Source organism: Malus domestica, chromosome 13 (assembly GCF_042453785.1).
Source record: "Malus domestica chromosome 13, GDT2T_hap1".
NCBI lineage: Eukaryota > Viridiplantae > Streptophyta > Magnoliopsida > Rosales > Rosaceae > Malus > Malus domestica.
Window position 1 is genome coordinate 27,559,547 of NC_091673.1, and position 27,351 is coordinate 27,586,897.

General features: G+C 38.8%; 1 protein-coding gene across 1 annotated transcript; it reads right to left on the minus strand.

Moving 5' to 3' along the window:
• Positions 1–1,735: 1,735 nt before the first annotated feature.
• On the minus strand, positions 1,736–4,299 carry LOC103427800 (uncharacterized). Its single transcript, XM_070810643.1, has one exon. It carries the CDS (start codon positions 3,891–3,893, stop codon positions 1,941–1,943), a length of 1,953 nt encoding a protein of 650 aa, XP_070666744.1. The 5' UTR covers positions 3,894–4,299; the 3' UTR covers positions 1,736–1,940.
• Between the last annotated feature and the right edge of the window lie 23,052 nt (positions 4,300–27,351).

Here is a 27,351-nt window from a genome sequence, read left to right on the forward strand (position 1 = left end):
AACTAAAATTTGATTAAATACCTAAACTTATGCTTTTAATTCTCTTACTTTAGATCCAACTGCAGGAGAAGTAAAACTAACAGGGATCAAAAGAATCAAAGCAACTACAGGAGAAGTATAACTTTTTACCCGACTTCAACTTGCCGCTACATGTAGCCCTGAAATTCTACAAGTACAAAAGCGAATTATCACACTGAATTACCAGTAGTCATGGATCTTGGGTTCATAAAATACATTTGCAATCGATTTAGATACTACAGAGAATGACCTTTAAAGACTACGGGAGACGACACTGAGTGCAGACTGCACTGTTAGTTATGATTGGCAGAAACCAAATGGCTAATCCATCGTATGCTTAGCAGACTATTTCAGCAAATAGGACGATTGAGAAGAATTCTGATAAATTGTAGCCTGATTAGCCCTCATCTAACTTCTAATTCACATGTTGGAAAACAAAAGATTGCTTGCTTACATTTTTCTGAAAAGTAGCACTTTCCAGCTAGAGCTACATGGTAAAAATACAATGATACAAACTCACTCCGAATTTTGGATGCCCAAACATCGAAAACTTCAACATGTATTTGAATCAACATTTAAACAAAACAACATAACCAAATGTTCAGTGTGATAAATAAAACTTGGTAAATTTCATTGATGACCCCTAAGAGTTGGTTTCCATTTTGATCCCTAATCTTTAATGTGCCATTTTCCACCCTTCTACACAATCTGCAGTTACCACATAAATGTATGTGTCCTCTATAAATAAAAAAGAAAAAGGCTGGGCCTCGACTCTAGGGTTTCGGTAAGGTTCGAATAGGTGATAAACTAAAACTGTTAGCGGTAACAAACAGATAAAAGTCATATAAAGGAAGCTACTTCGGCTCTGTACAAAAGAATGATAAAACATCGGATAGAAATATGAATAACACAAAAATTTGAAACCTGTATCATGAGAATGAATGTGATAGGCAAATGTAAAAGAGGTCTTTAAACTCAAAAGGAACCAATAGTGGAAGTCCAATGTTTTGAACAAGTTCACACTCTATGTCATTTTACCATATTATTTCTTACATCTTTTTATTCCTGATCACAAAAGAAATTATTAAACCAATAGGCAAAGATGTAAGAACACAATACACAAAATGCATAAAAGCCACCCGTATTTTCAACTTCGGAAGCTCAGATTATCATTGAACTATTCAAGGAGTAACTGCCTAAATCAGTTGGACATGGGAAGAGGTATATATGATTTTGTCACTATGTTCGCAGATTCACACAAATTGCAATACAAGAGGAATCAAATTGTTTCATGAAAGCCTCGGGCATTGGTGTCTTGCCAAAAAGAAGAAACAAATAAAAACCATTACAAAGTTTCAAGTTGAAAAGGCCATGTAAAACAAAGTGAGACAGAACTTTAGATGGTTCAAAACTTATTAACCATCTACAGTACCGACTTTTGTGAACATTGCTGGTAATGTCTTAATTTCAATAGATTGAGTCCTAATGCTCCCTTAGTCAGAATATCTCAGTTACAATATAAGATTCATTACAATGTTTTATTTCTGTTTAACAGAGTTTGTTTTATTACCAATGATCCCTTAGTCAGAAAGTCTCGATTAGAGCATAAGGTTCACTATATTGTGTTCTGTATTATTATACAAGTTTGTTTTATTATTGAATTACAAAACCTACACGTTCATGTGATAGTAAAATTAATAAACCAGGAGATGGAAGATAGCATGTAAAGAGAAACTTGTATATCCATTCACACAATACACAAAGACATAAAGCTTTCAAATGACCGATAAACTAAGCTACAAGCTCATTATCAAAGAATGCTACAACAAGATACAATCAACAGAAACCTCTCAAAATAAACAACATAAAAGGAGACACAACCCTCTACTCTACAATACAACAGTGACTTCATCATGGGTCTATTAATTGCACATATATAACCCATTCTCATACCTGTGATTAACCTCATAAAAGTCTGTATTACCCTTGGAAGCTGGCCGCAAACAAACTCCAGACAATGATTTAGTTCCTTGCCAAGAAAACTTCACATAAGCAACAACTTCAATCTCCTCACTGCCATCTCCTTCATTAGAATCCACAGGCATCCTTGCCCTCAACCGACCAGGAGATCCATTCAACGGAATCTCGGGGATATGCCATTTCAGTTCTTTATCAGACCTACTTAATATAGCTTTTGGTGATACCTTCAACAATGTAGGATCAAGTGGGAGTTTTAAAACAAATGTCACATCAGTCAAAGGCGCTGGCAACTCAGGGTTTGACACATACTGTATCATCACAGAAAGTAAGCTTCCTGTATGGCGTTGCACAAGACGAACCCTCAAGGGCAATGGTGTCAACCTGGGCAGCAGACTATACTTCAAAATGGGTAAAGGCTCATCGGAGGCTGCGGTCCTCACATGAAACAATCCGTTCCCCAGACTACTAACGCGAGAATTCTGCATAATAAACCTCTTAACCGGGCTGGTTCCCTCAACCCGGAAAGAAAATTCGGTCTCTTTATCACCACTAGTTTTGGTAGGCAAAGTTCTCAAATAAACAACACCCATTAATCCCACTCTAGCAAGCAATGACTCTCTAAACTCAGCACTGATCTCTTCCACAACGTGCATCTCAGGACCCTTCATTTCACTTTTTACAAGGGTATCAAGGGGAGTACCTGCTGCTGCACCACCGGCAGTGGCATCAGCAGTTTTTGGAGCATCAGGCCCGGTCTGCAACAATTCAAGCCCGCCCAGCCCTTCTTTCTTCGCAACCTTCTTCGATCCAACAAACTCAGAAGCATCCAACCCACCTCCCCAAGCATCACTAAACCCTTCAAAAGTCTCACCCAAAGAAGCTTGGTCATTCCCAAACTCAATCCCACCATACTCCCCTTCAAACCCTTCCACCGCAATATGGGTACTCTGGGTCGCCTCTGCCGGAGGCAATGTAGTCACTTCAAGTGTCGCCAGCGCTGTTGTTAGGTCCGTGGCGGAAGGATCCTTGTTCTTCTTGAACCCACTCACCAGCTCTTCAGGCTGATTAATCTTCTCGCTTGCCGCAAATGGGTCCTTCTCAGCTTGGCTCTCGTCCTCATTCTCTAAATTCTGATCCTTCTCCTCACTCTGCACCACCGGCGCCAAGCTAGCCGCCACCTCATCTCCAGCAGCGATCGTCTCCGGCGGCAATTCAAACCCTAAATTGTTGAACGCCACAATGCCCGCCTCGTGTTCGACGGAAAGCGCCTCAACGGCTCTCCAATTCTCCGCCCCACGGATCTTGTTCTCAGTGTCCAACGCCGAGTGCACCATCTTGGCAATGCCGTCGCCGTGCATCGACGAAAGCATCGCCGCTAATCGAATATTGCTGACACCTCTCAGAACAATGTCGAGAGCCATGTAGATCTCGGCGTACTTCCGACTCAGCTTCTCCGGAGTAACATCGACGCCGCGGCAAGCGGTGACTATGACGCTGACGGCCTGGTTGACGATGTGGATGCACTCGAAGACGTTGATCGAGTTGTCGTGATCGGCGGTGGTGACGCCGAGGACGTAGATGGAGTTGACGAGGCGGTAGACGACCCGGTACCGAGATTCGACACCCACGATGAGCTGGCCACTCGAGGCTGCGAGTGGGTCGTCGCCGAGGGAGGCGACGGAGTCGGCAGTGGTATCGGAGGAAGAGTCAGAGTGGCTGTGGGAATTGTCTTTGGTGGTGGGGAGTTGTTGCTGCTTGGCGGCGGCGAAAGCTAGGCGGGTCTGGCGGAAGGAGGAGACGGCGACGAGGGCCCGGGCAGGCGGGAACCATTCTCGGGTTTGGAGCAGGATGTCGGATCCATTGGCGGGTTGAAGAGAGAGGGCTAAGCAGGACATGGTGTGATCGGATCAAGGTCGGATCGGATCCAGGGTCTCGGGTTGCGACGTTTTGCTTTGCTGTGATTCCGTGAAGTTGCGAGAGATGATGACTCGGTGAGACTCCGGTGGGGAAAGCTCACAGTTTGATGGGGAAGACGGTGGTTATGGGCCAGAGGGGAATTTAACAGGCCGGCCTCACCTAGATGCAAATGACTACCCGCTGGCCCATTTAGCTCAAGCATTGATCCAATTACTTCATAGCTTTTGAGGCGAAAACTGAGCCTTCTTCTATGGAAATGCATCCAAAGGTGAACCTAATTGGTGCATTCAATTAATGATGTTTGCCCAAGTAGGAGATTAATGTTAGAGCTTTCAAGCTTGAGTCATTAACATATGTCTTCTATGTGCCTTGATCAAGGGTGAACCCATGATGCATTAATAGGAAAGAAGAGTGCTAGTGAGATGACGTTTTAAACGCTCTCTAATTTACTTGTACTCTATGAGAGAGAGAGAGAGAGAGAGAGAGAGAGAGAACATATATAAGCATACACCCACATTAGGTGTAAGGAAAACTTAGGAGAATATTCTTTTGGTCAATTAGAAAACGGAAATGTTTTTTTTTTTTAATCAACGATATTCATTATAATGGATTAGCCATTTATTAGGTATCAAACTCAACACAAATATAATACATCTTCGTTATTTATGTGAGTTGAACTTAAGACATCTCATGTATAAATGAAAAAGAATATTACTAAGCCGTAGTACTAGTTGGTTAAAGTAAAAAATATTGAATAACTACTTCATAGCAAGGTTCTAAAAACCACTAGGCGTTAGGCAAACGGCGGGCTGGCGCCTAGCGCCTAGGCAGTTAGGGGGGTCTACGCGAGTGCCTAGGCGGATTTAGGTAAATTTCTTGTATATCTTGTAAATAAGTGTATACTGATACTTACAAAAAATCATACTTATATGAAATCCCTGAATAAGATAGTAAAAGAATAATAAAATGCATATCTAACAAGTCCAAAAAATCAATAGCACTTGATGCCATGAACTGATAGCGTGACAATTTATATTTTTTTACTGAGAAAAAAAATTAATAGCACTTGATGCTATGGATGAACTAACAGCCTTTTTACTTAAAAAAAAAAAACTAAATAGTTTAAAGTGATCACGTGGGTGTGGAAGGAAGAGAGAGAAATTAATTTTCTCTCATCTTCGCAAGAACATAGACCAGAAATTGAAAAACCAAAACACAAACTAGAAGCATTCATCCTTTCTCAAGTTCAAATGCAGAAAAAATTGAAATTCTCAGACCGCCTAGGCCGTCTCGGCGCCCGCCTAATCCCTGTCCTGATTTTGCTCCAAATTTTGCATCAATCTTGGTTGTTGGCCACCGCTCAGTGCCTAGGCCGTTTTTTAGAACACTGCTTCATAGCTTTGAGGCAAAGTTGAATTGGGAGGCCTCACAGCCAAACTGAGCCTTCTTCTATGAAAATGCATTAATGGGTGAACCCAATTGGTGCATTCAGTTAATGATGTTTTCCCAAGTAGGATAATGTTAGAGCTTTTAGGCTCAGAGTCATTAACATGTGTCTGCTATGTGCTTTGATCAAGAGTGAACCCATGATGCATTAATAGGAAGAAGAGTGCTAGGGAGATCACATTTAAACTCTCTAGTAGAGATAGGATGTACTTATACTCTATTAGAGAGAGAAAGAGAGAGAGAGAGATAGTGTGTTTGGATATGGTTTACAATATGTGATCTCCTTAACATCACTCTTGCTCACTGACTGATATAGTTACGATGCATTCCCGATATTTTAATGTGATTGGGATTCCTAAGTTATGTCGGTTTGGGGCTAAACCAACTTGTGTTAGGTATTTTCCATGATTTGTTGGAAACTAATCTAGCACTTATACAAGCTAACACAAGTTGGAAAAAGTTTTCTTATTGAGTATCTATCTGAGTATTGTCTTCTTACGTATCTTATGTTATTTATGAATCTTATTTATCAAGACGTACAACACATAAGTAGGCATTGCCACATTGCGTAGAAGAATGTATTCTCCTTATCCACTTGAATTCGGCTCTCCTTTTTACAGTACAAGATTAATTTAAAAACAAATGAATGAAATTGGTAAAAGCATTACTGACACACCCCAACCCGGAATGTCCACTAGGACCCCGAATCGAGCCGTGCTGGCCGACACCTGGAAGGTGACGAAGCCATAAAGTGTGATAATGTATAAAATGTGAATAAATTAATTCTAAAAGTATCTAAGTACACAAGTGCGCAGTGATAATAATTATACCATCATAAGGAGCCACCAGAACTGGGAATGCCACAAGTTCTCGTCGATACAGAACCTTGCTACTAGAACTTGGAGGGGTGCAAGGATAGAAAGTGTGAGTGGTCAAAACAAAGATTTTCAAAGTCATTTCCATTATCAAAGGTAATAACCCCTTGCCGTAAAACCTGTATAGTTTCCAGCAAATTATACTACATAGAAGTATGAAGTCAAAAATATACTAACAGTAAACCCCGAAGTATAATACTACTTAGCAACTCATTAGCAATATAAATAATCATGTGCTTAATAAATCATATTAGCATGCAAGCCGGAGTCACCTATAGTGACATGTACGACTCATTCATATCTCATCACATATCTCATCAATCATGGCTAGCATATAAGTCAGAGTCACCTGTAGTGACCTGTACGACTGATCACATATCTCATCAATCATGGCTAGCATATAAGTCGGAGTCACCTGTAGTGACCTGTACAACTTATTCATATCTCATTGCATATCTCATCAATCATGGCTAGCATATAAGTCAGAGTCACCTATAGTGACCTGTACGACTCATTCATATCTCATCACATCCATTCATTACTAATTAGAATTCAATTATATACTCACCTAAACTTACCTTAGCCTCCGCATTGGTATGCAACATTGTGCAAGGGTGTACTAAATCACATACTAAAATGTAAACTAATTATGGCATGGCATTTATAAAACATAAAACCAGAATTTCTCGTTTCCTCGCACGTTGATTTATAACCAACATTTATTCACCCAAAACATAGGGTTAAATCTCATGTTTTTCACCAGATTCCTTCACATTGCTCATTTTCCCAAACAAAGATTTTGTCTTGATTATTTAATCTCACTTATTGTATGGCTGCATCTAACGTCTCGTTAGACTGCCTACGTACCCTAAACAGGGATCAAGCCATTCGTAGTTCACAATAATTAATTGTAGGTAACATGCATAAATCACTTTAGAAGCGTTTGTGGAGCTATCAATTATATGCTTATAATAAAAGGAAAAGACCCATTCACCTAGAGTCCACGCTATGATTCTCTAACACGTGCATCGAGGCGTCCCGAATGATTGGTGCCTAGAACAATTATTGAATCACATCTCATAACTCTTATCAATAGAATATGTAATTCACATAAAATACATCCTCAAGGACATTCTAAAATAGTTTGAGACTCATTGACCATCAGTCAACCGTCGATCATAGATCGACGGTAGGGTCTACAATCTTTCCAATCTGCAACTTCCAAAGATTCACGTTATGCTTCTAGAACAACATATTAAAATTTCATTACGATCCAACGGTTGGATCTCTGCCAATATCCAAAACCAAGTGGCGGTTAACATTCTATTTTATGGACTTACAAATCCAATTCAGGAAGATCCGTACGTCGGATTCCCAATCCGTAAATTCCTACATTCTTCAAATATTATGTACTACAATGTAACAAAGTTTGGTGACGATCCAATGGTCAGATCGTCGATTACTATTCTAATCAAGTGGTGGACCTTAATGGAACTTCACCGGATTCTGCATATTTCACAGATTTCCAAGCAATCTTTAGAACTCCATATCTCACTTGTTTCTCAATCAAATTTAACCCATAATATACCAAATCGAAGCTAGAGAAATGTAGAACAAATATACCAGCTTGGAGTCCAAATAGTGGCTGGAGGTGTCCAGAAAATGGTCTGAAAGATGGTTGTCGGCAGGAAAACTGGTAACTCGTTGGAATTTTTGGGCAACCTTTCAACGTCCATAACTTTGTCAATACTCCACGAAATTGAGTGATTCAAAAACAGAAATCTTAGTTTTCGACGAAAGGAAGAGATTGATACCTTTCTCAAAGGCTAACTCACCGTGGTTTGGCCGGCAAATGACTCGAAAGTGGCAGAGGTCGCCAGAAATTGGGCAAACTTTAAATCATTATAACTTTCTTATTTTTCAACCAAATCACACGATCCAAACATGAAAATTTATCTAATCGACGAGAAGAATTAATCTATACCTGTGACTAAGACCAATTTGACCTGGAAAAGCTTCAATTCTACTAAAACCGTACGAAATCCTTGAATTTGGGTGTGTTCGATCTGACTCCAAAACAACTCCTCCGCCCCCAAACTTGTTTGGGCTTTATTCCAAGCCTTAAGAGGATGCTATGGGTGGTGGTGATGAATGTGGTTAACTTTGGAATTGTGTGGTTCGAACCCAAAATCGCCACACCCCACCGTGCGGGTTTTGTGAAATCAATGCCAAATCCCTTGATTTTTGGGGTGAAATAGGAAGAATTATCGAATGGCCTCGAGCTAAGGATCATTTTGACACCAACCTTGCCGTCTATGGTGGTCGGAATCGGGAGATGGAACCGGGTCGAGTCACGGGTCATGGTAAACCCAGCCGGTTCCCTCCTCTTCTTGTTCTCTCCTTTCTCTCCTTCCTCTCCTCCCTCATTGGTCCACCCTTCTCTCTCTTTTCCTCATTGCTCCACTTATCTCTCATCTCTCTTCTTGCCTTTCCATCACAACCATCCATATCCTTGTCTCTAAATCTGGGCCACCCACGTGGCACACTAGATTTCATTTAAATTTTTTTTAGAGTTTTCTTATAATAACCAAATTATTAATATACACAAAATTCAAACGTTAATATCTCCCTCGCTATAGCTCCAAATCATGCCTCGTTCGCGCCCACACGTCCATAGCGACGAGTACTACGAGGATATGCTAAAAGAATAAATCATACATTTCTCTAACCGATGGTCAACGAAAGTCAAAATCCTTGCCTCTAGGGCATTTTCGTGAATTCACGCTTTTAAAGTTAATAAAAATGTAAAATTTGTGATGGGCTATTTGTTGGAAATGTGCCCTAAAACCAATCATATGATGATACTTTACGGACATTTCACATGTTAAACTAATCTAGTTTAAATATAAAGGGAAAAGATTATTGTTTTAAGCAGTCTCATATAAATGTTATATGCTTAAACGATAAGTCCAAGGAATATGTGATTGGGAGAATGCAATCTAAAGAAGTTAGATTCATGAGACCATTCTTTTATAGACACATCCTAAACGTTCCTGATCATAGGATTGCCAATTGGGCATTGACAGGCCGTTAAGATCAGTACGTGTTGTGTCTTCTCTCAGGGAGAGTGACTAGTCTCGAGTCATTGGTGTGTGTGACATCAAGACAAGCACGTCGGTGCTCAATAGAGAATGAGTTCACTGAACACGATCAACGAAGAGTTCTCATATTCATGTCACATGAGAACTCTTGGTTGGGATAATGCAAAGTAGTCATTTGACCTGAGGCATCATAGTTGTCTTGTGGTTAAGCCCTTGATCTTTGATTATGTCAAAGTCAATCCATCAGGAGGGTGTCCACGGCATAGTTGGGGTTAACCCACTTAGCTATGGAGGCAAGTGAATGCGCAACAAGGGATCTCTAACCTTCAAACCGTTTGGGGGAGAATACTATATGATATGATTTAGAATCTCTGGCCAGAGTATGAATGAGATTTAGGAAAGTCGTTCCAAATCACATTCAAGGTAATCATATAAGCACACGAATCACATTGGATAGTAGACATGAATAAACTATCAAACCAAACAATGTGGTCAAGAGTATTGTATTAGAGAAAGACCGTATTGCATTTGTAATCCTAAACTGAATAGGTTCTCTACCTCTTCTGATTAGCTTGGGTAACCATGATATGCTGCTAGGTGTCACTCTTGGTTTGTGGAAGCTCTAAACGTGTATAAACACTAAAGGGAGAATTGAAAGTAAGTTTCAATTCACAATCGATTTGAAAGAGTTTTAATCGCCCACTGCCTCGCTAAAAGGAACCTAATGGATCGTACACCGTGTAAGGTGGAGATTGAAGAAACAATGGAGATGAGTAAGAATAATTAAATGGTTTAATTATTTATGGCAAGGATTAATTAATATGTTAATTAATCAAACGAATAAGTTCGTTAAAGACCTCGGGATAGTTTTGGACCTTAAGGCCCAATGGGCTTCGAACGTCAAGCCCATTGACTTAAGTTGTATGACAATTTAATGAATAAAGATTCACAAAGGCCCAAAAGCCCAAATCCCTTATGTGGCCGGCCATGTGTGTTGAATTAGGGTTTTTGGTTCTTAAGTCATTTAAAGAAGTGACTATATAAAGAACTTTATAGCCTAAAATTCATTAAGGGTTCTTTTGGAGAAAATTGGAGAGAACATGTCTCTCATTTTCTCTCTAGGAGGCCGGCCCCCTTGGAGGGATTAGCTAGCAATCCTACTCCTCCAAGGTCACTCATTTCTACTTAAATCTAACCTTGGTGTGGAGACTTAGAGGTTCTTAATTTTGGGAACTTGGAGAACCATATTCTTCCATCCAAATCCATGGATCTAAGAAGCAAGGAATGAAGGCCCTCTCCTTGGGTGATTAGCCTTTGCTTATGCAAAGAGGAATCTACAAAGGTATAAATTTCTCAACTCACTTTGATTTGAGTTGAGTCTTGGTTCACCAATCTACTAGGCTTTGAATTTCGTGGGTAATGTTTTGTTTTTGAATGCATGCAAGCATGATTCCGCCTTTTAATTGTTAAATGCATGCTATAGATGTTATTCAAATGAACATGTTTTCATAAAATCTTCCTTCAAGTGGTATCAGAGCCTAGGTCTAGTAGTTGGTGAATCATTTTGGGTTTTGTAGTTCATCGTTTTGATTTAAAAGTTGTAATATGTTACAAGCTTTATTCTTGTTTCTTTGAATGTAAATTTTGTTAGAAAATTTGCCATCTCAAATGTTGTAGATGTAGTTCATATGAGCATGAATATTGAAGCTAAAATTTGGTGCCATGCTTTTGGGAATTTTCGGCCAAATCCAAAGGTTGGATTTTTGGGTTCTTGTTTGACTTGTTAAAAATGTTTTCAAGTGACTTTTGGAACCCCTATGTACCCTAGTTTGGTTATATGTTATTTCCCTTAAGTTTGAATGGTTTTGGAATGTTTTTGGGGTAAAAATGTTCATGGAAATTTTTGGGTTTTTCATGAATGTTCTTCATTGTTCTTGACATTTTTGCCAAGAACAAAAAGTTTTGTGTTTTGATTCAAAGTTTTGATTTATTTCATAAAGTTTATGTTTTATGTTTTTCAAATGATTTAATGTGTTAGATATTTGTTTAAATGGTGGTAGAAATAATGGTGAGTGTGAAAGGATTAATTCTCTTTCACACACACCACTTGCACCACTTGCATGCTTTATGTCAAAACTCACAAATCAACACACACATCACTCTAATCCTTCTCCAAAACCAGCCCTCCCTCAAGTGGGAGTACTTTTGGGGCTTTTATGCAATTACATAAAGTTTTGATACTTTTGTGTATTTGCACTTTGGCCCAAAAGTTTACGTTTTTACGTTTAGGCCCAAAAACGCTAAAGGACAAATTGTTTTGCTCCTTTAATGAAGTTTTTGCATTTTTTAAATTTTGGGTTCTAGTTGTAATTACATGAAGTAGTGGACTTTTGTGTTTTTACAAAGTGACCCCAAAAGTTTATGTTTTTGCAATATAGCCCAAATGTTGTGGTAATTGCATATTGGCCCAAATTAGGTTGAGAACAAAATTGTTTTGTCTCCTTAAATGAGAATTTGATTTTCATTTCATTTAGCTCCATTTAAATCAATCTTATGGATACAAAAACCAAATGAAAATGTTGCATTCAATTTAATTAGTTAAAGTGTTAATTAATTAAAGGGTGATTATGAACCTAAGCCTACGATAATTGAGCTATGTGAAAGGCCGTTTCAAATTTGTTTGAACCATGGGAATGTGTAGATTAGATTTTGGTTGTAATTTGATTTGATCAAATGTTGTAAAAGAGCATAAGCTCTTCTTTACTTTAAAGTAATTTGATTTATGCAAATGTTGTAATGAGCATAAGCTCACCTTTACTTTGAAGTACTTCTTTCTTGCTTTATTTGATATGCATGAAAATGAAGTAGTTGGGTCCAACGCCCCTAAGACAACACGGCTTAATTTGATTAAACGAGTAACTAAAATCAATCACCATCCCTAGACCGAGATTCAACACTAGGCTCGTGTTGAATCTAAACAAAGGTTCATAGTCATCCTAAGGCCCTAAGGCAACTATATAGTCCATCAATGAATGCAAACCTTATGTTAGTAGTATCATATACTCTTGCTTTAAAAAAACCGTTTTATAAGCATAGTGGGAGTATTATATACAACTAAAACAATCAAATGGACCAATAGTTGTAATAGGACCAAAATTGTTTTAATAAGATTAAAATGTATGTTTATATATGATGAGACCTAAAACCCTCAACCAAACCATTATTAAGTTGACAAGCGTGAGAGTGCTTTGAACACTCTTTCGTGGCCTTCCACCGTGGTAGGCTCCAATCGTTTATGACTTGTACACCGCCTTCACCCTATCATGGGGGAGTGCAAAGTGCATGCTTATACTCAGGAGGAGTCTATATACATACTTGATGAGGTGAGTGTAGGCAACGAGGATGGCCAACATCATATCATTGTGAGGCTATTCTTGAACACCTTCACAAACTAAGCATGGTGGGAATGACTTAACTAAGTGCAATGGAGCCAACATCATATCATTGTGAGGTGACATTCTCTAGAGGCCAAATAAGATGGGTACTTACAAGAGATGCAAATGAGTAAGCGTACTCTCTCATTATTATTAATGCTAGCCAACATCATATCATTGTGAGGTGGGCTTGGTAATAGTGAGTCTCCCATGCCCTACTAAGAGTTTCCTCCAAAACTCTCGAATTCCAATGAGGGATATGGAATTTGCCAAAAATAGTGGGTGGTGCTATTTGATTTAAAGACCCGAATCAAATGGCTTAAAATCAATCAATTTATATTCGTTATGTATTTACTTACCAATATATTTGCAAACGCTATCCAAAACTTGACAAAGAAAAGCCGAATGCTTTAGTTTCGGGACTTGGTACCACAATCCCAAAGATTGTCTTAAAAAGATTGCATATGTACCTAAGTAGTCTTATCCTCACAATCTTCCTATTGATAATGTATCATTAGAAGAATATGTTAGAAAAGGTCTATCATAAAGAGGACAACACTTTTAATGTCATAATTCTTCAATTACAATTTGTTGTATGAAGAAATAAGAGTTGCTTTGAACAACCCTTAATCAATGCAAACATTAGTGCTTGTTTCTTTGTTACATGAACAAGGAACTTTAGAAGAAAGTACAAAGGCATGGACACTTAATGTGCCATGATTCTTCACTTACAAATTGTTGTATGAAGAAATGAGAGTTGCCTTGAACAACTCTTGAAAGTTTGTAATTATGTTTAGAACATAATGGTTGGTTGACAAAAATAGTCCATCAACATGGACTTATGATGATTTTGAATCATTGAGTGTTGAAGTGATAAACCACTTAACAAGACGGAAACTAGGCAAGGACTTCACCTTTATGTCCCAATCCTAATGGTTCACTAAGTTTATTGTAAACTGTATGGTGAACAATAAACACATACTCCCCAAAATGTTTGATGTGTATAACACAATTGAAATAAGTTTCAAGAGAGATAGTGGGAGTTTAGGGACCATGACTAATGTAGTCAAAGGAGAAGTCAAATGAAGAAGATAAAATTAACTCCAAGGGAACAAACTTTCTTTATGAAAGAATGGACATTGGAAGGGGTATTTGCAAGAAATGTCTTGCAAGTGTCAAGAACACACCTTTCGAAGGTGTTGTAAAATGTTCTTGAATAGTTCAAAATAGTTGGTTCTTCTACTTGAATGCTTGATTCCGTATTAGTAACTATGTTTTACAATCGTTGTAAAAGTGTGACTAATAAGAAGTAGAAGATATATGAGAGAAGAAAAGGTACTTCACATTCGGAACGTGAATAAAATATAGATCTCTGCGAAAGAAGATAGTACTTACTTCCTCATATGAACTACCAAAGAAATTGGAAAAACCAAAGATTGTCTTTACATTCCAATTTTAAGGAACTTAATTCCGTCACTATAGTAGAGATGGATGAATGTTTTGTTTGACAAAACATTGTTCTTTATTAATCAATGATTGGATTATAGTAATCTAATTGATTGTCTCTATAGTAGAGATGATATGGTAGTGTTAACTGTTTAGAATATAATGATGCTTAAAACCTAAAACCCAAAAGGTTGCAAGGTAGCGACTAATCCCAACTAAAGTTGTGATACCTCTAAAACATAAATTACGAGTTGGTCATAGATGGATGCTTTGGATCGTTAGATCCGGATCCAATACCTTCTTGTTAAAATTGTATAGAGGCGAAATGTTCGAATGTTTATTCTTTTGGAAAGAATAAAGAATCACAAAGTTGTTGAGGTTAATTCACTTAGATGTTAGTGGCACTTGTCCACAAACATAATACTACTCATGTTGTATGACATTCACCGAAGATCACTCTCGGTTGGACTATAGTTTATTTTGAATAAACACAAGTCCGAATACTTTGCAAAAGTTTTCAAAGAATTCAAGAAATGTAAGTTGATGAGTAAGATGTCTAAAGTATTTGCTTCCTTAGATTTGATCCAAGGAAAGGTAACACTTTAGAATAGTTTCCTTGAAAGATATCAAGGAAATAAGCATCATATGATAATGGATTTCTCCATAAGGAGAAGAACGAACTTGAATAAGATTTAGTTCATTGGATATTATCAATTACCCATATATAGGATATATACTTCTAAGACAATATGATTGTCAATTAGAAGATCTTCCAAAAATTTTCATGACTCCATAAGATGTAGTTGGAAAGAAAGACAAAACTTAATCGTGTTAAGATTTGGGGTTGTGTGCTAATAAGCAATATTTGTTTGATAACAATCTTGTGGGATATCCTTAAATTAACTTTTGGATATCGCTTCTATAAACCAATTAACAAATGTTGTTTTGTTGGGTAGTTCATTGTAATCCTACAATGTGATTTGCCTAAAAGCAAATGAACGAGAGATAGAACTCAAAGAATGGGTTCTTTGAGAGACAAGAAAGTAATCAACAAATATAAACAACCTAGTTCCTATACCAAAAGCTCCAAGGTAGTCAAGAAGGATTTATAAACCGTCAAAGTTGAATGGTTTGAACTTTATGACTATGTCCTAGAGTTGCACCTCTTAATTCGAAAGAAATAAGAATAAAAATCCTTATGACTACATTGAGTGTATATACGATATATACTCAAGGAAATGGTAAAGTACCATTTGACCCGAAATAATGAAACCCCCATAGCTAATTGGTAGCTTAAGGTGACTGCAATCAAAGAGAATGGTTGACTTTGAAGAAACCATCTTTGACGTAGTCTTGTTTTTCAATTAATTCGAAGATAGCTAGCTACAACTAAATGGTGATTCAATGTTTGGACATAATATGGGTTTCCGAAACCATTATTAAGATGGTCTTAATAATATATGTCTAAAACTATGAATCACAAGACATATAAGTTGTAGAGATCCATCCATCATGAATCTAAGCAAGCTAGTGGGAGCTATGAGCATCTTATGAGAAAAGGATCAAATCGTTTGATTTCTCATAAAGATTTAAATGAATCTTTTGTTTACTAGGTTTACAAAAGATTAGTGGGAGTTAATCATGTTCCTAAAATTTAAATATATATTTGATATATTAATTTTGGAAATGAAAAGAATACTTCTTCTTTAAAGTTATGACTTTGAAACATTATATGAAGATAGAATGTATATGGGAGATATAGTCTATATACATGGGATGGAAATCTATAATGATATATTTCATGATATAATTGGATTATATCAATCCCTAATAATAGACAATAGATGCTAGGAAGTTTCTCATATGATGATAAACTTCAATTAGAAGGACAACTCTAGTGAGACTAAGAAGTTGCTCTTCTCAAAGAGAACGTACTCTTTGACTCCCAAAGAAATAATGCGTAAATAGAATCCTTTATGCATACGCATAAAGGTGATTTATGTATTTCATATTGTATGAAAAACATTGATATGAGTTGTACCTAGAACGGTACAAGACGATATCAGTGCAAGCCCAGGATCAGAACCATGGCAACTGTCAAGTGAGTCCTTAAGTATTTAAGAAATACTAAAGGATAGATTCCTCAAAGAATGAGGAAGAATTAGAGTAACGTAAAGGAAGCGTAAATGTATTAGATTATGAATCTAATCCATCATTGGATGTTTCTTCATTATGAATGAAGAGATAATCTGATATCTCTTTATTATGACTAAAGAGATATTTGGATGGAAACATTAAAAGTAATGACTTTAGTGTGTTCCATTATGAATGCAAAATATATTGCCATATAGAAGCTTACAACAATGTTGTTTGGATGGGAAAGTTCATTTATGAACTCTCTATTCGGTTCCAACCAAAAAGTGTATCTAGTGTACTGACACTATGACACTAATGGGGCGATAGCTCAAGCCAGGGAATCAAGGTCTCATCAAGGTCCGAACTCAAATGAGAGACTGAACCACATGATTGAGAATCATGTATAATGGTGACGTCGTTATTCTCAAGGTTGCTTCTATGGATAACATATAGATATCCATTGTCTAGGCCTACTATTCAGCCATTTATGAAATGACTACAGAAGAGGTATCATCACTGATGACCAAGCTGATTGGCTCTAGTGCAAGTGGGAGATTGTTGGAAATGTGCCCTAAAACCAATCATATGATGATACTTTACGGACATTTCACATGTTAAACTAATCTAGTTTAAATATAAAGGGCAAAGATTATTGTTTTAAGCCGTCTCATATAAATGTTATATGCTTAAACGATAAGTCCAAGGAATATGTGATTGGGAGAATGCAATCTAAAGAAGTTAGATTCATGAGACCATTCTTTCGTAGACACATCCTAAACGTTCCTGATCATAGGATTGCCAATTGGGCATTGACAGTCCGTTAAGATCAGTACGTGTTGTGTCTTCTCTCAGGGAGAGTGACTAGTCTCGAGTCATTGTTATGTGTGACATCAAGACAAGTACGTAGGTGCTCAATAGAGAATGAGTTCACTGAACACGATCAACGAAGAGTTCTCATATTCATGTCACATGAGAACTCGTGGTTGGGATAATGCAAAGTAGTCCTTTGACCTGAGGCATCATAGTTGTCTTGTGGTTAAGCCCTTGATCTTTGATTATGTCAAAGTCACTCCATCAGGAGGGTGTCCACGACATAGTTGGGGTTAAGCCACTTAGCTATGGAGGCAAGTGAATGCGCAATAAGGGATCTCTAACCTTCAAACCGTTTGGGGGAGAATACTCTATGATATGATTTAGAATCTCTGGCCAGAGTATGAATGAGATTTAGGAAAGTCGTTCCAAATCACATTCAAGGTAATCATACAAGCACACGAATCACATTGGATAGTAGACATGAATAAACTATCAAACCAAACAATGTGGTCAAGAGTATTGTATTAGAGAAAGACCGTATTGCATTTGTAATCCTAAACTGAATAGGTTCTCTACCTCTTCTGATTAGCTTGGGTAACCATGATATGCTGCTAGGTGTCACTCTTGGTTTGTGGAAGCCCTAAACGTGTATAAACACTAAAGGGAGAATTGAAAGTAAGTTTCAATTCACAATCGATTTGAAAGAGTTTTAATCGCCCACTGCCTCGCTAAAAGGAACCTAATGGATCGTACACCATGTCAGGTGGAGATTGAAGAAACAATGGAGATGAGTAAGAATAATTAAATGGTTTAATTATTTATGGCAAGGATTAATTAATATGTTAATTAATCAAACGAATAAGTTCGTTAAAGACCTCGGGATAGTTTTGGACCTTAAGGCCCAATGGGCTTCGAACGTCAAGCCCATTGACTTAAGTTGTATGACAATTTAATGAATAAAGATTCACAAAGGCCCAAAAGCCCAAATCCCTTATGTGGCCGGCCATGTGTGTTGAATTAGGGTTTTTGGTTCTTAAGTCATTTAAAGAAGTGACTATATAAAGAACTTTATAGCCTAAAATTCATTAAGGGTTCTTTTGGAGAAAATTGGAGAGAACATGTCTCTCCTTTTCTCTCTAGGAGGCCGGCCCCCTTGGAGGGATTAGCTAGCAATCCTACTCCTCCATGGTCACTCATTTCTACTTAAATCTAACCTTGGTGTGGAGACTTAGAGGTTCTCAATTTTGGGAACTTGGAGAACCATATTCTTCCATCCAAATCCATGGATCTAAGAAGCAAGGAATGAAGGCCCTCTCCTTGGGTGCTTAGCCTTTGCTTATGCAAAGAGGAATCTACAAAGGTATAAATTTCTCAACTCACTTTGATTTGAGTTGAGTCTTGGTTCACCAATCTACTAGGCTTTGAATTTCATGGGTAATGTTTTGTTTTTGAATGCATGCAAGCATGATTCCGCCTTTTAATTGTTAAATGCATGCTATAGATGTTATTCAAATGAACATGTTTTCACAAAATCTTCTTGCACTGTTACAATTACGAACCGTTTATATATTTGCTAGAATTAATTGTTTAAACGACCTTAATTTTAATTCATTTTTTTGCAGACATGATCTCTACAATGTGATTCATAATATCAACGGTTCTAGTCATAAGCACAATACTCTTTGATTCAAACACTAAGAAATTTGAGTAAGAGCTCCTACTCATCTTTGAATAGTCAAGTATTGTTGAATTTAAAATAGAATATATATTGTATAAAGAAAAAAACATCATACAAATATCCACATGCACATGACCGCCTACGTTCAAACTCAAGGAATATCCTTCCAAAGGCTCCAGCGCCAGCTTTATTATAACAAACCCAAATGCACACACTAATTTGAATTATGATTCACAATTGCATTTATATACTTATTCCAATATCACATCCAATCTTACTTATATTGAATAAAAACCCTAATGCCTTGCACATCCATTTGAGCCATGGATGCTAATTTCTTTGAAACTGATACAACGAGAGAGTGCATCTCACACCTCTCAATATCATCCCTCGTGTGGGCTGCGCTCAAAGTCACTCGTAGCCTGGAAAAAAAGATACAATTAAAGATATAAACTGGAGAGGGGAGAGAGAGAGAAAGAGAGAGAGAGAGAGAGAGAGCGAGCTTATATAAGTACACACCCATATTAAGTGCAAGGAAAACTTGAAACAAGCTAACCTGCTTCAGTTGGGTGGCACCACAGGGGGTTTGATTGCAGTTACAAGGAAACCAAATTTCAACAAACTTCTGTTCATCGATGATAAACAAAGTTATTTTATGTTGTTGCAAGGATCTCCAAATCACATAACAAACAGATAGAGAGGGAAACAAAGATGGCTAGCTTGTAGAGCCTTCTCTTTGCTCCCAATGATAAGAGAGATTATGTGACTAGTTATGGGGATTCCAGTCAGAACACGAAAGTCTTGCACTCGATTCCAAACTGCCCTTCTACGCCATGTTTCCTTTCTTGCCACAATAAGATCGCAGCTGCAAATTTAGTCACATCTGTAGTGTTAACAAGAGGAAATAATATTGTTTGGGGAAAAACTTGAACTTTGGGTTAAGAAGAGGTTGACCCAAAAGGAGGTTTAGAAGAAGGAAAAGTCTAAGGCCCAGCCGAAGTCCAAAAGCAAGAAGGGGCTTGTTTCCCGACCAGATGCAGCTCATTTAAACTACCTGCTCACCTACCTAAGGGTCAAGTGGTGTAAACCAGCCAGCAAATCAGCCCAAAAGTACTTTACAATCGCAGTACAAGTAAAAAGTTGATGAGTCATTGCCCTTCAGATGTATTCGGGCAAAATCAACACTGCAGACAACCAAGCTAAATCGTCTATAAAAGGAGGAAGAAAAATCAGAGATAAGGACACTCAATCAAACAAACAAATACAAGCTCAAACTCTGCTCAAACCAGATTTGCCTTCACGAAGCTGTAGTCAGCCCCTAGTCTTCATCCCTTTCGGGATCAACCTTCACCAGAAATCCTTTGTAAAAGCTCTGCTACCTTATTTAAATCTTGCTGTAGTATCGATCACCTCATATAGATTCATCGTCCAATCTCCCCTTCTAGCATTCGAACACTCTGTAAATCACAAAGAGAGGAAGTTGCAAAACGATCAGCCTTGCCCAACCTCCTTTGTTGTTGTCTATCATTCATAGATCTAGTACTAAGATGTATGTTTCTATCTACATCCAAGTTATTACTAGCCAGTTTATGATTAAAAGATTTTTAAGTTCTAACCATTCGGGCAGACAAGATTGACCAATTAAAAGTCCTTGGTCTCAAGGCATAAAAAGAACTTTAAGTGGACTTAACCCATCCACGACAATCTTTGATCACCAGAAGTTTGAAGTTACTTGGGGCACAAGTAATTGGCTTATCCTCTAGTTTTACTTCTGTTATATCATAATTCCCACAGAATGCTTGAGTATAGAATTAACTCTGATAGGAAGCCTTAAGGCCTATACCTAAGGCCCGACAAAGGCACCTATTTGACTTCATTCTGCTCTGCGGGAGTAATACGTATGCAATAATGAAACAACCAAGATGTGTTCAAGTATTCGGTTAGTTTTGACGGGAAGCCTCAAGGCCTACACCTAAGGCCCCACAAAGGCACATTTCATAACTAACTGGGTCGCTCGGGCATATATATATATACACCATAAAACTTAACATCGGTTTTACATCTGTCATGCTAAAGATGGCAGTGGCACGCCTAGATTCTTAAATTTAATTTTGATTGTGAGCCTTAAGGCCTACACCTAAGGCCCTACAAAGGCACCTTTCAGAATTAACTCTGTCATTCTCTTACAGCCCGCCAATAAGCAGAAGCCCGACAGACGATATCAACCGACGCCAACCTCTCGGGGAGCTGTGTGCTCGTTGGCCAGGGAACCTTCTCACTGGATATTCCTCTAGGCGAACGTAGTTTTGGCACGCCCAGTGGGACCACTTGGTAAAATCTTATTTGCTAAAGCAATATGTCAAAGCTACCTGAAGATTTGCAAACTACCTTGTTTCAGATGTTGCAAAGATTGGAAAACACCTCCGCAGACTTCAAAAGGAAAACATGCCTTATGAAACCAAATATTCCCATATCTTTACCTCTAGTTAGGAGGGAAGATGATGAGGAAGAAGAAAGAGAAAAACTGGAGGCCAGCCAACCAGATGAAGAAACGATCTTGACAAACAGTCCACCTAACCTATATTCGGTGCAAGTCAAAACAATGCTAAACAAGCATGCATACCCCTTTTCAGAAGCCCCAGTTAATATGATTAATTTAGCATGGGCTGAGAAGGGGAAAAGGAAGGTTGCAAAGGAGACAGAAGAAAGAAAGCCAGCTGACAGATCTACAAAAGAGGTGATCAAATTGCCCGAACCTCTAAAAGCAGCCATAATCAAAGGAATGGTTCTGTGCAGTAGATGCCAATGCGAGTGTAAGCTTGAAGTACCACCAGCAAGAGTCCTCATTGATCATGAACTAATCAGAAGGAAAAAGGAAAGAGAAAGAAAAGAGGCCTGTGAAAAAGCTAGACGGACAGTAGGAAGAGAGACTTCCCGAAGTGTCTTTCAACGGTTAGGAGGGGATTCCCAACCTAGAGCTTTATTAGAAGTGTTTCGAAATCACGAAGCTTCTGAGGAGGCAAAAGATAAGGAAGCTAAAGGTATAAAAGAGAAGGAGATAAGGCATCCTCAATATGGCCATGCAAGGAGAGAAGATAAAAGAAATGATAGGATATCAAATCCTGTCAAAAAGGAGAACCTAACCCGTCTCGGACGAAAATGGTACGTGGTCGGGAAAAATGGCCAACCCACCAAACAAATGGGAGCCTCTATGATTAGAAGGGTCCATAGGCAACATAAAGCCTATATGAATTCTTTAAAGATTCCCGTGACATTTGAAGCCTCAAAGAATCAAAAGTTTGAAAAAACACCCACTAGGGGAAGTAGTCAGTTTAACTGGAGGAATAAAAATGAGGTGCAGAGGGCTAATAGCAAAACAAAGGGTGAGGGAAACCATGTACCACAAAGCCTACACCCTGGGAAGTACAGGATATTGAGAAGAGCTCAAGAAGATATGATAATGATGCCCACTCCTGGATTGAGGACATAGCCTATTTGTTTTGGAACTGTTTCGCCTGAGAGGAAGCCCCCTAGTGTATCATTGGATCCTTTCGATGAAGTTCCCAAGCAGATACCAGATTTGGGCATAAATCAACAGGAGGGAGCACCAGAACCTTTACTTTCAGAAGATGTGATGGCCTGGTCAGACGAATTTATGGAACAGATCGGGAGCAAGAAAGAAGACTTTCCAGAGCCTAGTACCTTTCATATCAACATGACGTATGTGTTATCCGCCATGTTTGGTGCTGAGCCTGATCAGCCCGCTACTATGGAAGGTGACTATTTGATAACAGAACCAATGATGGCCCATGTCAGCGTTGAAGTAGCCGAAGAGGAAGAATTGGGAAAAACTGAATCATCCAAGACATTCCAGAATGGTCCGTTAAGAATTTATACTGATAAAATGGTGTTCAGCCGCCCAAACATGTTGATAGCCAACCATCTTAAGCCAATATATATTGCAGCTCATTTGGAGGGAATTCCCTTCAAAAGAGTTTTGTTTGATGAAGGAGCAGCTGTTAACATATTGCCCGCCAAGCAAATGAAGAAGATAGGAAGAGGTGTAGAAGACCTCATTCCCACAGATCTCACGGTCTCGAGCTTCTCTGGCCCTATCACCAAAACTCATGGGATATTACCTTTAGAAGTGGACTTGGGATCCAAGTGAATCATGCTGGCATTCTTTGTGGTGGATTGTGCTTCCACCTATGGAGCATTACTCGGAAGGGATTGGATCTACTAAAGTCTTGCCATACCCTCCACTCTACATCAACAAGTTGCTGTTTACCACGAAGCAGGAACAGGGGGACCAGGCTTTTGAGAGATGGTGGAGGCTGAGTCACGGCCATTTCTTCCTCCAACCAACGTAGCGGAAGCAAATTTCTACGATCCCAATGTAGGAATTCTGCAATGTTCAGGAGCAAATAAGAACGGCCGCCTTACCAAGGTGACGGCCCAAAAGCTTTTAGAACAAGGAATGTTTCTCACTAGAGAAGAATGGGATAGACCCTGTATCATCCCAACACCTCAATATCATTAATGACAGAACAAAAGAGGAAGGATCAGGTAACAGCAGTCAGGTCCCTGATCAAAAGACTGTTGGTGTATGGGAGAGACATAAAACAAGAAAGAGAGCTCTTAGGAAAAGAAAAGCATGAGCGGCAGCCAGGAACTTCAACTGGCCAGGATGAAAACAGGGAAGAACTTTACGGAGAAGAATTGGAGGTGGCCATATGAATGGCCAAGTGCATATATGATTTGGATGGACCAGAAGACTTGCCCGAGAGCTCGGAGTTAGTCGAATTTTTATGTACAGAACCTGACAAGCCACCACCAGAAGTGCAAGATCCTTTGGAAGTTATTGATCTAAGGACAGAAGAAGATCCAAGACTTATACAAATCAGTGGCTTATTAGAAACTAATGATCGGGCAAAGATTGTCTGTCTTCTGCAAGAATTTAAAGATTATTTTGCTTGGTATTATACTGAGATGCCAGGTTTAGATTCAACCTTGGTGGAACACAGAATGCCCATCAAGGAGGGATATAAACCTGTCAAGCAAGCACCACGAAGGATGTCAAAAGAGATAGAAGAAAAGGTCAAAGAAGAAATTGAAAGACTAATGAAAGCTGGATTTATTAGACCTGCCAAATATGTAGAGTGGTTGACCAATATTGTACCCGTTTTAAAAGCCATAACAAAAGCAATATGATGTTGTGTTGATTACAGAAACATTAATGGCGCCACACCAAAAGATGAATATCCCATGCCCATGGCTGACTTGTCCATAGATGCGGTAGCAAAACATAAAGTCTTATCTTTTATGGATGGAAATGCCGAATATAATCAGATAAAGATGGCCTAGGAAAATATAGATAAAACAGCTTTTAGGTGTCCCGGTCATGTGGGGGCATATGAATATCTAGTCATGCCGTTCGGACTCAAGAATGCTGGTGCAACCTACCAAAGGGCGATGAATGCTATTTTTCATGATTTGATTGGCCATAACATGGAGGTGTACATCGATGACATCGTGGTGAAATCCAAAACAGAAGAGCAGCATTTAATAGACCTCAGGCAAGCATTGACAAGGATGAGAATCTATAAACTCAAGATGAATCCAAAAAAGTGCACGTTTGGAGTAAGAGCGGACAACTTCTTAGGATTCCTGGTTCATCAAAGAGGTGTAGAAGTGGACAAGAACAAGTCTCGGGCAATAATGGAATCACTTCCGCCCACCAACAAAATACAACTTCAGAGACTGCTAGGCAAAATTAATTTCTTAAGGAGGTTCATTGCCAATTTAGCAGGCAAAATTCAGCCGTTGACTCCTCTATTGAGACTGAAGGATACATAAAGTTTCGAATGGGGACCACCACACCAAAAGGCTTTTGACAGCATCAAAGCCTATTTGACTTCCCCACCAGTGTTGGTACCACCTCAAAGGGGAAAACCCTTAAAGCTATATATCTCTACTTCAGAGAAATCAATCGTGAGTTTACTAGCTCAAAACAATAAAGGCGGAAAGGAGTAGGCAGTATACTACCTCAGTAGAATTTTGACTGAGGTAGAAACAAGGTACTCCCCTATAGAGAAGTTGTGCCTAGCTCTGTATTTCACTGCTAATAAGTTGAGGCATAACATGTTACCTTGTCACGTGCACATCATTTCCAAAACAAATGTGATAACGTATATGTTGTCAAAACCAATGCTAATAGGAAGGATTGGGAAGTGGATTCTAGCATTATCAGAGTTCAGCTTTCAATATGTACCCGAAAGGGCAGTCAAGGGCCAAGCAATTGCTGACTTCTTAGCAGAGCACCAAGAGTCTCAAGATGAGATCGTCAATGTACCAGGGATCCTGGAAGTAATTAATGTTTGGATCCCACCAGGCAAGGGTATCTCGGGCAAAGAAAAATGGGTTCAACAAGAAATAAAAAGGGTAACTGGTCTCTGGATTACTCTTTGGAAGCTTTATTTTAATGGTTCGTACACTTAGAAGGTTTCTGGAGCAGGGATTATCATCATAAATCCCAATGAGTTCACAATTATTATTCATTCCTTCTAGATTACCAAGGGAATACCAATAATCAGGCGGAGTATGAAGCCTTAATAATTGGCTTGGAGATCTTGATAGAGTTGGGGGCAATGGAGGTAGAGGTATTTGTTGATTCAAAGTTAGTGATAAACCAGCTAAATGGAGAATACAAGTGCAGACACATCACCATGGCTGGGTATTACTTGGCGACCACACAATTGTTGAGCTATTGGGATTCTGAAGTATCAGTTAATTATGTTCCCAAGGAATCTAATCTGGCGGCCAACGAGATGGCGTAAATAGCCTCGGGAGTACCAATCCAAGAAAGGAAGTATGGAGTAGATGTTGAGGTTCAAAGAAGAAATCTTCTTTCTATCTTAAAAGGGGGATTCAGTCTAGATATAATGGTCCTAAAAACCGAGACGGAAGACTGGAGATGGCCTATCATTCATCATTTGAAAGATCCTTCTGCACCCACAAGCAAGAAGAATAAACAACAAGCAACTAAGTATGTCTTATGGGAAGAGAACCTGCTAAGGAAAACTCCGGATGGGCTCCTATTGAAATGTTTAGGTCAAGAAGAATCTATGAGAGCAATGGCCAAGGTACATGAAGGGATATGTGGGGCACATCAAGCTGGAGCGAAGATGAGGTGGTTGATTAGGAGGTATGAGTATTTCTGGTGTGACATAGAAAAAGATTGCAAGTCTTATACCCGAGGCTATGAGGAATGTCAAAGGCATGGACCCCTCCAACATGTGCCTTCAGTACCTTTAAATTTGGTGGTTAAACCTTGGCCCTTTAGAGGATAGGCAATGGACTTCATCGGACAGATTTATCCATTTTCTAGCAAGAGGCATACTTTCATAATTGTGGCAACGGATTATTTCACCAAATGGGTAGAAGCATCAGCTGTAAAGACCATAACTTCAGCTGCAGTCAAGAAGTTTATTGAGACCAAGATTCTGCATAGGTTTGGGGTGCCCGAAACCATAGTCACGGATCGTGGGCCATCTTTTATATCAAAAGAAGTTGAAGATTTTGCAAGCAAATACAAAATAAAGATGATCCAGTCTAGTCCTTACTATCCTCAGTCAAATGGTCAAGCCGAAGCCAGCAACAAGATTTTGATAAACATTATCCAAAAAGCTAGGGAATACTTTGTGGGCATACTGAACCTCTAAACGGGCAGGAACGAGGACAACTCCTTATGCTTTGACGTTCGGGCAAGATGCGGTTCTTCCCATGGAAATCAATGTAAGTTCTGTCAAAATTCAAAATTAATTCGGGTTACATAATGAAGAGTACATAGAAGCTATGTGACAGGGGATTCAAGATTTAGATGTAACCCGAATTGAGGCCTTGAACCAGATTTAGGAAGGGAAGATAGTTGTTGCCCGAGCTTATAACAAGAAGGTAAAACTGAAGTCTTTCAAGCAAGGAGATTTAGTATGGAAGGCAGTCCTCCCTCTAGGAGCTTAGCTTAGAGGCTTTGGGAAATGGAGCCCGACATGGGAAGGTCCTTTTATTGTTAGTCAAGTATTAGACAAGGGAGGATATTACTTGGCTGATCTTGAAGGAAATTGGCAGAAACATCCCATCAATGTCAAATTCTTAAAAAGGTATTGCCCTACATTATGGGATGTTAGGGATTGTTATATTGAAGAAGATGAGAAATAAAGCAGGTGTTAGAATGCAGTGTATTTATCAACCATTCAAGAAGACAAAAAGATAAAAGTTGTTAAAATGATGCTTCATTCATTTCGACGAATTGATAAAATTACATCGGAGCAAGTCTCAATGTGTCATGTTTCTTTCCTTCTATGTTGTGTTGGTGTTTCAACTAGTTTCTGGTATCTACATGGACAAAACTTGGTCAGGCAGGTGATCGGGTTGTGCGGCCAAGATAAGCTTGGTAAAGGACCCTCGATAAGGATCATCACCGGATATGATGGTGAAGCCCGACTTAT

Coding starts and splice junctions, on each gene's coding strand:
- LOC103427800 (XM_070810643.1), bottom strand. CDS start 3,893: ATGTCCTGCTTAGCCCTCTCTCTTCAACCCGCCAATGGATCCGACATC.